At 39.5% G+C, this 13,243-nt stretch overlaps 1 protein-coding gene across 3 annotated transcripts in view; it reads right to left on the reverse strand.

Annotated features, from left to right (window-relative positions):
• The window catches only part of AIMP1 (aminoacyl tRNA synthetase complex interacting multifunctional protein 1), a 66,731-nt gene that overhangs the window by 5,251 nt on the left and 48,237 nt on the right, over positions 1-13,243 (reverse strand). For all 3 annotated transcript variants that reach the window (XM_065404830.1, XM_065404831.1, XM_065404832.1), the window contains exons 5-6: positions 12,235-12,446; positions 7,513-7,681 (exon numbers count right to left, since the gene is read on the reverse strand). In XM_065404830.1, coding sequence (XP_065260902.1) covers positions 7,513-7,681; positions 12,235-12,446 — 381 coding nt within the window. The remainder of the gene's footprint in view (positions 1-7,512; positions 7,682-12,234; positions 12,447-13,243) is intronic.

Consider the following 13,243-nt stretch of genomic DNA (forward strand, 5'->3'; position numbering starts at 1 on the left):
GCTTTGGGGTTGCTTTTTTGTTGTTGCCGCTGCTGCTACACAAGCTTTCAGTCTTCAAATTAAAATCAGACCCAGCTGTCCTTTCTATTTTAATTTCAGTGACTCAAACTGAATGTTCGTGGTTTAAATTACTCACTTAAAATCTATCGGTGTTTAAAATTATTATTACTAGTCTTGGAAATTAAACTGAATTTGAAATAAATAACCTGAGTTCCATATTCCTGATACTGCTATTGTTGAACTGCTTGGTTAGCTTTGCTTTTAAGAAAGCAGCAACTAAGCCAACCTTGAGATTTTGGTATACAAAAGCCAAGTAGGAGACACATCCCCCATTAATTTTAATGGGAACTGAGTTTAAATCTTCTTGTCAGCTTTTGAATATCTCAACATACATTTATTTCCAAAATCAAGATATTTCATTTTAAAAACAGTTGAGGTTTGAAAAAAGAGTACAAGAAAATCTGCAAAATCACTTAATTGCTTGGACATAAATTAGGAGATAAATTATATAAAAACTTGGGTCTTTTTTTTAAATCTGACTAACAATTGGCAACCTCAGGGCCGCCCGGGGGGGGGGGGGGGGGGGAGGAGTGAGGCAATTTGCCCCAGGCCCCGCAGGGGCCCCCAGGAGAATATAGTATTCTATAGTATTGCAACTTTTTTTAATGGAATCCTGAATCCTCTGTGCAGCCCTGGACAACCTTCACATTTTAGGTTATAAAGACAGTCTTTAAAATGTAGGTTCAGCACATACATTATGTGTAAATTACAATTTTGAACAGCTGCTAATTATTGCCATTAGACAATGAATTTAAAACAGCAAAGAATTCAGTGCTGATTTTATCAATAATGCAAGATGACACTGGGTTAGGGAACCTTCTTAAAAGTAGTGAAATCCATCAGGGATTAATTGATGTCTGAAACAGCCACACATGTATAAGCAACTATCACGTTGATAAAGACAAAGCAATCAACTGCTGAATAATCCCCAGCACTCATTTAGAATGATCAAAGATTGAACACTGCATAAGAATAACCAAACACAATGTAAGCAATCTTCTAATGACCAGTGCAGTGGTTCTCAACCACACGTATGTGTACTCCTAGGGATACGCAGAGGTCTTCCAGGGGGTACATCAACTCATCTAGATATTTGCCTAGTTTTATAAACAGGATACATAAAAAGCACTAGCAAAGTCAGTATAAACTAAAATTTCGTATGACTTGTTTATACTGTTCATATACTATGCTCTGAAATGTAAGTACAATATTTATATTCCAATTGATTTATTTTATAATTATATGGTAAACATGAGAAAGTAAGCAATTTTTCAGTAATAGTGTGCTGTGACACTTTTGTATTTTTATGCCTGATTTTGTAAGCAAGTAGTTTTTAAGTGAAGTGAAACTTGGGTATGCAAGACAAATCAGACTCCTGTAATGGGTACAGTACTCTGGAAAGGTTGAGAGCCACTGGACTAGAGGACTCAAAGGACCAGCCCTTCACTGCTTGAGAAATTAAAATCTAGTAATGGTTGAACCTGATTGAATTTTTTAGCACAGGGATCGGCAATGTTTGGCACGCAGCACGCCAGGATAAGCCCCCTGGTGGGCTAGGCCGGTTTGTTTACCTGCCGCATCCACAGGTTTGGCCTATCGCGGCTCCCACTGGCCGCGGTTCGCCGTTCCAGGCCAAAGGGGGCTGCGGGAAGCGGCGGCCAGCACATCCCTCGGCCTGCGCCGCTTCCCGCAGCCCCCATTGGCCTGGAGCGGCGAACAGCGGCGAGTGGGAGCCGCGATCGGCCGAACCTGCGGATGCGGCAGGTAAACAAACCGGCCCGACCCGCCAGGGGGCTTACCCTGGCGGGCCGCATGCCAAAGGTTGCCGATCCCTGTTTTAGCACAAAAGAGGCAGTCAAAACTGCATGCACAAATATATGACAGTCTGAATAATTAGCCTCCAACATCTGGTAATTTGTTTAGCCACTGCTAACAATGTGACCCAAAAGTTAGGACAGTGCCTCAGTCAATGGGCCATTAGAAACAACTCTGATAAGACTGTTCACCAGTCATCAGGGTTCTGGCAGATTAAAACTTTGGTGGCTAAAGACAATGGGGAGAAAAGCTGGTATGATAATGTCAGGCTCTCAGGCCTGGTCTACATTACAGAGTTAAGTCAATGTAAGGCTGCTTACGTCGACCTAACTCGAACATCTACACTAAAACATAGCTCCCACCTATGTAACTCACCCACTACACCGACTTAATAATGTCACCTCTGCAAGGGGCGAAGTGATTAGGTGGATGTAGTTAGGCCGACGCAGCGTCAGTATAGACACTGTGCTGCTTACATCGATTGTTGCTGCCTTTCAGAAGCCATCCCACATTGTCCCACACTGACAGTTGAATCAGAGTAAGCGCTCCTGGGGAGGATGTATACTGACAACACAAGTTGTGTAGTGTGAACATGCAAAAGCGATTTAATTACTGTGGTGGCTGTATGTTGACATAACTTAGGTCGACTTAATTTTGTAGTGCAGACTTGCCCTCACTGAATCAGACTTACCTAATGATTCAGAACAAAGCTTTCATCATGGTAGGCAGGATCAGTGATAAAGTAACTTGCCCTGCAGAAGGCTGGGGATAATGTACATGCCTGTCTTTGTGTGTTTCACAGGTATTTTTTTACTGTGATTAAATCAGCACTCTCTCCCCTGTCCTATTTCCTCATCCCTAAAAATGAACCTAGTGAAATGTACTAAATTACATCTGTTTTGCATTTAAATTTTATGTGAAGTCTTGCAAGTTATTTACTCTTAAACAATAAAACGAACCTTCCACGCTATATAATTATTTACACTTAGGCTTGGAAGGATTAGACTTTTTAATGGTAAATGTCAATTTCACAATACACACAAACTGAGGAAAAATATTTCCATTAATGATGTTTGAAATTTATAGGTAGGCAAAGCAAGAAAAATGCTGCTTGAGAACTTGAATTTGATTTGAGGACACAAACTTTGTTGACATGATATGTAGACAATTTATGTTTTAATGGTTATAAAGCTTAAACTTTTTAAATCTTAACATATGCTGTCATTAAATAATTATTGTCTGACTCCCCCCCCCCCCCCCAGTCTGATCCCACATAATCTCCCACAACTGTGAAAATTTAAATGGACAAAATCTGAAAGCTTAAAACACAATTTTGAAAAACTGAAAATTTAAAATCGATAAAAATAGAAAAAAATCTTAAAAATAAAGATTGATAATATCCATCAAAATTTTAGTCTATTTATACTGTATGAATGCATGATTCCTTTCATCTTGTGTGCTGCTTTATACCAATTACCTTATTGCGATTTATAAATACACTTGATTCCTGCCAAAAACTGTCATGTAGAAGTGTTTCCTTCACAACTAGCAAAAGAATATCTTTTATATCAAGTTGGCTTGCTCTAGCCTTTCCTCATATTTATTTATCTGTTTTGTATGTTTTCATATGTAATGATTGGTTCTATTCTAGAATGTCTATTTTTGTGCTGTTAAGAATGAATGGTGTTATCCTCAAAAACAGTTATTGGCTTTGTCTTGTAGCTACCAGTTTTTCTGAACGTTTTTTTTTCCTCACTGGTGCTTTAGGGAGTAGTTGCCATATTCTTTAGCTAAAATGTATATCTCCAGAAGTCAATTTTTTAAAAATAAAATGGTTGTAAAAATCTTCATTTGGCATTATCAAAGCTCCCCAGATGTCTCTGGCTTCCTATCAGAAGGAATTCGTTGTAAAGCATACCAAACGCTCTATCATAGACTGCAGGCCATAGGTTTAGTTCTAACGTACAACTTTCATACTACATTTAATTTATAATTCAGCTTTGTGAAACAGAATGGTCAATGGAATATCAATATGCACCAACATCTGGGAACAATTTTATAACAAAGGCGGACATAGCTGATTCTCACTAGGAAAAGACTTTTGGAAATCTAATGATGGATTGAAGGTTTCCTTAAAAGTAATTCTAACTGTTTTGCTACAGAAGTGCCCCATTAGGCAGGTGGCTTGGTGTGAACAAACAGACAGGATGCAATGTAACAGAGCTCCATAGCTCTGTGATCATTTTCCTCATTTTCAAATGTCAGTTCTGATAAATTATTTTTGATTTATGAGTTTGGACTCAACATAAAATATGACATGACAAAGAGCAAGTCAAGGCTGACCCCTCAAAGCTGTCAGCAGGATTACCACAAGCATAAGGGAATTTGAAATTTTTTGGAAACAATGGGTAATAAAGATAATGCAGCTAATGCAGGAGTCAACCCAAGGGAGACACTTCACCCACCTGATTTAAAAAAATAAAATCACGACTTTAGTAGCTTTAGCAAGAAGCCACAATGTGGGACAGTTCCAGGTTAAATGTTTACTGTTTTGATCACTGTTCTTAAGAGATAGCTAACAGTCCAATACACAGCTCACATAGGACATAGGTAGGATCACATTCTCACTAAGGTTAATCTGTAGGAGGGGCAGTTTAGAAGGATATGATTTTAAAATCTCTTTAAAGTTAGAGACAGGCTCCAAGGTAGCCCATGGAAGAAATTACCAGCCATAACATCCATGTATTTCCAACTACAATTCTGATTCATAGTATGTGAACCAGTATTTCTGTAATTTAACATTGGGGATGGAAAACATTTACATGGGTAGGACTTGGGTGGATTAGGAATGGGGAAAAAAGGTCACATGAATCACACTTCTGTGTGCCCCAGAAATTTTTACTTTTGTATTTTGGTTCAATCTACCATTCTTTTACCAAACAAATGTTGATGATAGTGAAGGACAAAAAAACTGTTGCAGGATGTAAGGCCAATGAAGGGGCACCATTTACAACTGGGTTGGCAGGATTCTTCTAACTTTCCGCCTCCCTAACCCTTACTACCTTTGTAGACACATGGCTTCCTATCAGAAGGAAGCTGTTGTAAAACATATAAAGCCTTCTATCATAGGCTGCAGGCCTGAGGTTTAGAACTATCACATCACATTTAATTTATAATACAGCTTTCCAGAAAGAGACTATGTCAATAGAATATCAATATGCATGAACACCCGATTTTTGGGTTTGGACTCAGCATAAAATATGCTTAAGAGAAAGAACAAGTCAAGGCTGACCCTCATGATGCTGTCACTACGATTTTCACACTAGCAAAGCTTATTCTGCAGTTTGTGCTACCCACTGCATGTCCATCAGAACTGATAGCATAAGGGAGTTTGAACATTTTTTGGAAACGATGAGTAATAAAGAACACATATACGTTTTCTATTCACAACAATGTGTTTCTCACAACAGCTTTTTTTTTTTTTTTAAGACAGATAATTTCAGTGTTTTGCACTCTTCAAGTCTGCCTGTTAAATAGTTTGCCATAATTAAATAGCACATTTTCCAACAAAATGAATCAGCAGAGTGCCAGCTAACACCACACTGGGAAAATGTCAAAGCAAGAGGAATCTAAGATCTGAAAAAAAGAATGTGACTTAAGATGTTTCATCCGAGGGATTTCCTTGGTTTCACAAAATAACTGGCTGCTTATTTTGTTGATAAAATAAAAAGTGGTTAATATATGGCAACTTTGTTTTCTTTCCAGTTTTGGCATTTACTAATGAGTTAATTTGGTTTAAGGTTATGAAGTATTTTTCATGGTACGTAAGCGTGCATATCTCTTATGATATATTTGTAATGACTAGCTTTGTTTATATTTTGAGACTGCCATGTAACCATTTTCTTTAGAAATTCTTCACCCTTCAAACACAAAACACTTGAACAGCAGATTTGGGGTGCAGCTGATCAATACTATAAGGCAAAGGAAACAGTGAAGACAAAAGTCATTTTTATTATTGGAGATTTCTGGACTTTAATTCACATTGTAGGTAATCTATTGTGCATGTGATATATCTTAAGCAATAAAATGGTATATTTTAAATATATAAAACTAAAAGAAAAAATGCTGCAATACTTATTTCCTCTTTAAACAGGATATTATTTTTAATACATTCTGAATTACAGCAATAAGGCACAGCAGCTAAGTCTTAATAAAATGTGCATTTCATCTATTTGAAAAGCACTAGTGCAGAGACTTGGCTTCCTTAGTGATATGCCATCCAAATATTTTTTGTAAGTACCAGAAGATTACATTAAGAAGTATGTATATAAAAGGTATGCTCTGGAGAGAAGTACTCAAGAAGCAGAGTGCCCTGCTTTTAAGTAGTGTGTCAGGTATGGCACTGCTGAAAAGTGCCAGAGACATGATAGCTTATATAAAAAAAAAAAAAAAAAAAAAAAAAGAAGGCTGCTATGTGCATGTGAGATAAACACAGTATTTCCAACACACAGCAACCCAATTTTAAGCAACAGTTATTGTAGGAAGGAATCAGACAGTATTGACACATACACACACATCTATCTGGATGATCATTTTCAGAAGATGACAACTTGTGCTTGACAGTGGATGGCTCCGGGAATCGATAATTGACTGTGGAGCTCATCACTGCCAGTCTGGGGTTCAGCTGAACCCATGACATAACCATGCAAGGTTATTACAGGGGGCTTGCGAGCTGTCAGCCTCCACCCCAAACCCCGCTTTGCCTCCAGCATTTATAATGGTGTTAAATATATTAAAAAGCGTTTTTAATTTATAAAGGGGGGGGGTTGCATTCAGAGGCTTGCTATGTGAAAGGGGTCACCAGTACAAAAGTTTGAGAACCGCTGACATAGAGGTTATAAGCTCCACCACCACAAACAATAAATTGGCATTTTGGCTGATAGAGTCAAGAGAGGCCCAGAAAAGAAGTGGAAACTGACTATCCCTCTCAGCTTCAGGTGGTGGGTCTGACAGAATTGTGATGAGACATCTGGGTGGAGAAACATTCAGTACCACTACCTGTGTGATGTTTATCTGTGAGCAACTAGAAGATAATAACTACACCATACTGGGCTGTCAGTACAGAAATAGATGTTTCCCAGAAAACATTGTGCATATATTTATGAGGTGAAGGATGCAGAATTGGGAGTCAGGAAGCCTTGGTTCTATTACTAAGTCTGGTGCTGACCTATTATGTGACCTTGGGCAAGTCACTTAGCCTGTCTATGCCTCCATGCCTCCATTTGCAAAATGGAAATATTGAAAATTACCACATTCATAAAGAGAGCTATGGATGAAAATGCACTATGTGTTAGGTATGACAGCTATTATTTCTCCCACAATCCCCAATTTTTGGCTTTCAGTTAGATATTTTAATCCTTCTTTATGCTACATATTCACAGAATACTAGTGTATTCTTATAAAAATATGAATTCTTCACATAAATATTACAAATGCCTGTAATTTAAATTAGACATTTAACTCAATTTATAATACTTGTTGTATAATCAGCTCCAACTGAGAGATCACTATGACACTGATATGCAAGTTCCTGGCTATGCATTTTTCCCCATTTCCCCAATAATACTTATTGCTTACCAGGAAAAACTTCAAAAGTGATTCTTTCTCCAGGAACAGCCCCACTGGGGGGATCAAGGATCTCCACCTTCTCTGGTGAGCTGGCACACATCACCATTGCTTGGGATACCACTCCCCTCATCTTTGCAGGCTTCAGGTTACAGAGTAATACTACCATCCGGTTCTGCATCTGCTCAAAAAAGAATAGACATTCATTAAAAAAAAAAAATTGTAAGGAAATTGAGTTAGGGTTTTGGGAGTTGTTATATTATAGAAAAAAAGAGGATTATGAGGGAGAAAGCTTAATACATGTAATATGCATGTACACAGTAGACTGCATATTGCTTGTGTACATGTAACTATGCTAACAACAACAACACCACACCAGAAATAATTACCACTCTTTAATCCTTTTTAGGCTATTAGTCAATAAAAGCCAGGAAACAGCTAATTAAGGATGAAATGTTCCAGGCTGTCCTCCAGCATCTAAACAGAACAAGGTACAATAAGAAAGTCTCTAAGGTTGAGCCTTGATGTGCCAAAATATTAGATAATACATATTTTACTCGTTTGACATGCTTTTGTTGTTTTGAGTCACAACTTTAGGCCATCTTTAGTACAGTGCTCTTAGCAGAGGAATTTCCTTTAAAAAAACAAACGAACAAAAACTACTACAAATTAAAGTTAGTATATAAAAAAGAAAAAATGTATAACAAAAATGTTTAGGTGGTTTAAATTTCAGGATGCAGATTACAGCTGTGCCATACATTCCTATTCAGCCCAAATACCAAAGACAATAGAAATTTTTTGAGCAAATGAAAATGGCGGTATGTACTGCACACAGCAACTTGCTCATTTAAAACAACAAACACTTGTGTTTTTCTTAACTAATAAATAATAATGAGAGTAAGCACTGCAACCAGACCCCATTAGAGAATATTTTGCCCCCCAAAAATGTTTTAAGTTGAATAAAACTGAAGCAGAACATTTTAAAATAAAACCAAAATGTCTTCAAATTTGCCCTTTCCCACAAAAAATTGTTCTCAGGTTGAGATCTTTGTATATTAACCCATAACTTTTTAAAGCAACACCACGTGACTACTTTTGAATTTAATAAAAATTTACACATGTGCAACATTCTGAATATTTAGACAGAAAATTAAAAAAAAAGCAATTTTTCTTAGCATTAAGATACAAATCCCTGAAAACAAGAAGGAATAATGGAAAATAGACAATTTAAATATATTCTTGATATTCTATATCTACTGGGTACATACAGTACATTAGTTGTATATTTTAAGCCATTTTTATGAAAGTAAATCCCCCAAAACATATGATGATGTAAATGTCAGTGGTTCTATTTTGTTTTAAATATCTGAAATGCAAATATCTGAGATAGCCTGGTGCTGAATGCTACATAACAAATCGAGATAGACAGATGTACAGAATAAAAGGGACACTGCAATAGTTTTGTGATCTTTATTCATACTTGGTTTTGACTGATTACAAAAACAATCCTGGGATAGACAGTATAGCCTTTAACACTGAAGGTGACGCAGTTCAGAAACAAATGGAAATATGTTGTGGATGTGTATAGCCACATTTAGATTGAAACAAAATGGAAATGGGAAGGGTTTTGAATTACCTTCTTCATACACCCTCTCAGTGGCTGTGGTGGGTGATCAGAGAGCTTTAATATTATTTATATTCTGAAGAGTTCATGAATAATGTTTTTAGGTACAATGGTACAGGTTAGAAAAGGATGTATGCACTTGTAAACTTTAAATATCCAGATGGTTTTCTTCCATTAATGTTTCCAGTAAAGTCAAACTAGTATCCTTTTCTGACTGGCTAAGTCTCTACTTTTACAAATGTTTCTCATTATATTATTTTCTTATATTGTACCACATGTGATGATGCTTCAGAGAAAACTTTAAAGAATGGGCATGAAGACATTAACAAAACTAAACATTTTCTGGATACACACAAGAAGATGATTGTTTTATGTGCCTCTCATTCCAGTAAACACAGGGGTAGGCAACCTATGGCACGTGTAGGGTGACCAGATCACCCAAGTCAAATATCGGGACATGGGGCGGGGGGGGGGGGGGGCGGGGGGCGGCGGGCGGCGGGCAGGGCAACAAAAAAAACCACACCCTTCCTCCACAAGCGCTGGAGGGAGGCCCGGGAGACGCAGGGGAAGCGCGGGGCCAGGGTGAGTGAGAGTCCGGCCTGGCCCCGAGCAGGCAGGACTCAGTCAGGCGGTAGGGAGAGTAGGGGGGCGGCCTGCGGGGCCAGGCGGCGGCTGTTCTCCCCCCCTGGGCAGCGGGACTCGGGAGCAAGCCGCTGCTGCAGCTCCCACTGCCACGGGGGGAGGAAGCGGCCGATGGCCAAGCTCGGCGGCTGCGGCTCTGGCGCCCGGGCCTGCTGCGGAGACCCAGCAGCGCGCACGCTGCACCCAGCCCCTGGCCAGTCGCCTCTGGGCTGCTGCCCAGCTGGTGCTATCCCGCGGCGGCCCCGGAGTGGGGGCAGCAGGCCCCAGCCCCCCCGTCCCGCTCGGGTGCCGCAGGGGAACGAACGGGGCTGGGCTGCCGATGCCTCCGCCCCGGGGCCGCCGCGGGATAGCACCAGCTGGGCAGCAGCCCAGACGCGACTGGCCAGGGGCTGGGTGCAGCGTGCGCGCTGCTGGGTCCCCGCAGCAGGCCCGGGCGCCAGAGCCGCCGAGCTTGGCCATCGGCCGCTTCCTCCCCCCGTGGCAGTGGGAGCTGCAGCAGCAGCTGCTCCCGAGTCCTGCTGCCCGGGGGGGAGAACAGCCGCCGCCTGGCCCCGCGGGCCGCCCCCCTACTCTCCCTACCGCCTGACTGAGTCCTGCCTGCTCGGGGCCAGGCCGGACTCTCACTCACCCTGGCCCCGCGCTTCCCCTGCGTCTCCCGGGGCCTCCCTCCAGCGCTTGTGGAGGGAGGAGGAATGGTGAGCCTGGGGAAGAGGCGGGGATTCGGGGAGGGAGCCAATCGGGGGAGGAGGGGGCGGAGTCGGGGCGGGGGGGGGGGGGCGAGCACTTCGGGGCTCCAGAGCATTTCCTTGTTTGTCCAGTGTCCCGACCGCACATCAGTCGGGACGTGGGACAAACAAGGAAATATCGGGACAGTCCCGATAAAATCGGGACGTCTGGTCACCCTAGGCACGCGTGCCGAAGGCGGCACGCAAGCTGATTTTCAGTGGCATTCACACTGCCCAGGTCCTGGCCCCGGTCAGGGGCGGCGCTGCATTTTAATTTAATTTTAAATGGAGCTTCTTAAACATTTTGAAACCTTATTTACTTTACATACGACAATAGTTTAGTTATATATTATAGACATAGAAAGAGACCTTCTAAAAAGGTTAAAATGTATTACTGGCACGCGAAACCTTAAATTAGAGTGAATAAATGAAGACTCGGCACACCATTTCTGAAAGGTTGCCGACCCCTGAGTTAACATCTCAGGGCTTCAAGATGCCTAACACACATTTTTTAAACATGTACATGTGTGTTGTTTATGCAGCTTACACTTACCTGTAACATTCCATGTTTCATTTATGACAGAAGAACTTGGAAAATATCTTTGTATAGACTTTTAAAAAACACACTACTTCTTCACTACAACATCAGAAACAGTATTATTTGAAAGGGAGCATTACCATTATATTTGCTTTTACAGTACTTAAAGGAATATTTTAAAGTTATTTAAAGTGTTTGCTAGATGTTTCCAATTCTAATATAAAAAGTGAGTTTTGGAAAAAGATCCAATTATTTTAAATGTCAGTGTGTCTGGTATATAGTTTAGATGGCACAAAACAAAACCTCAGATCCAAATACCCAGGATCTGAAGTATTTGAAGATGGGAAATTGGTGACCAATATCTCTATAACAGACAAATCCAGAATCTGGGATTCAAACTATCCCTCTACAACACCTCAAGGTTAAAAAAAGCTCAGATTTGGACACAGGTTTTAAATCTTGGACCTCTCCCTAGCAGGAACTGTATGATAATAATTAAGCAGCTTTAGATCCAAAGACTAAAATAAACAGCAATATATGACCAAAAGCCTATGTGATCATATAAAAATATCTGAAAAACCAAAAAGGTCAGCATTTTTCTAATAAAACTGCTTATAAACACACAAATTATTTTATGGAGCAAAATAAGACATATGAGACTAGAAATTTTAATCTCATTAACACATTTGTATTTAGGATAAATATGCATTTTAAACACTGATATGATAATTTAAACAAAATAAGGAATAAAAATAAGGGGAAAATATGGAAAACATTAAAAAATAATCATCACAGATTCATAAAAGTTAGAATTGGAAGGGATCCATCAATCCTGAACCATTTACTTACGGCATTATGTGCCCATCTATATTATTCCCCTACACTAGCCGCTTGAATGAAATATCAAAATTTCCTTTCAAACATTTTCAATGAGACTGACGTCTTTAAAAGCGAGAAAGTTTGTAACAGCAAGAGTACTTACAGCTGCACAAGTACAGCTTCTCATCTAGTTTAAAATCTGCCCTTCCATTGTTAAAATATTATTTTAAATAAACAAAATAAAGATTAAGACTGCTGTTGAAGAACATGTCTTTCCTATAAACCAGGAGTCACTTTAACAGAATTAGCATTAGCCAGGATTCTTTGGAACTAAGACAGTATACATTACGCAGCCAAATACTGTATGAAAGTAATTTCATTTGTACCTGTTCTAGAGGCACATGCTTTACTAAGCCACTGACAACAGTTCTTGGGTTTGCTTCTCCAACATCCACCTCCTCGACATATAGAGAATCCGCATCAGGGTGATTTTTTGCAGTGATGATACAACCGACACGAAGGTCCAGACGAGAAACATCCATAGGTCTGGAGTCATCACTCCCAGCTGCTGGCGGTTGCTTCCTCTCCCTCTTCTCTCCTGTAGTAGTGAGTTTAATTAGATGCAGTAATAACTCCCTAAAATGTATACATATATACCAACTTGTATGGACAAGAGAAACTACAATTTCAGTGCGAGGTATATCATCAGTTCATTTAGTATCACCACTAGATACCTGTGTTCTGAAAGAAGAAAACAAGGAAAGACGTAACTTCCTACCTGCGCCCATTATTTCAAATCATGTCATTCTTAGACCTAAACTACAATCACTGGTTACTATTTCCCATAAAGATTAAAACTTAACATTACAAACAAAATGACTGTATATTTTATAAGTTAAAAGTCATCTGGATTTTAACTGTGGCTATTTTGTATGAAAACACAGTGTTATGTATGATCTGCAAGTAGTTATAGCAGCAGCAGCAGCAAACTTAGTACTGGTAATTCACCAGCAAAATGGAAACCAAGTATGATACCTAATAAAAAAAGTGATGCAAGAGCCCTATAGTCTTCTTGGCCTTAAAAAAATAAATAAAGCCTCCAAGAATGTTGTATATTGATAAAATAAATTGATATTTCTCTTGCACCAATACAAAGATATTTTAATCACTTCTCATCAAATTATTGCTGGAAAGCTGGTTTAAGGTATTGCACCCTTTATCTTAAAAAAAAAAAAAATCTGAATTGCTGACCTGCCCAAATGTTTGCCACATGCAGAAGGAAGAATCAATACATGTGTTTGACAGGAAATTATCAAAAAGGCATCTTAGGTTTCAATTGATTCATAGCTGTTACTCATATTGATTTAAGAATTGGCTCATATTAGGACTCATACA

The sequence above is a fragment of the Emys orbicularis genome, chromosome 5 (genome assembly GCF_028017835.1).
Source record: "Emys orbicularis isolate rEmyOrb1 chromosome 5, rEmyOrb1.hap1, whole genome shotgun sequence".
Taxonomy (NCBI): Eukaryota; Metazoa; Chordata; order Testudines; family Emydidae; genus Emys; species Emys orbicularis.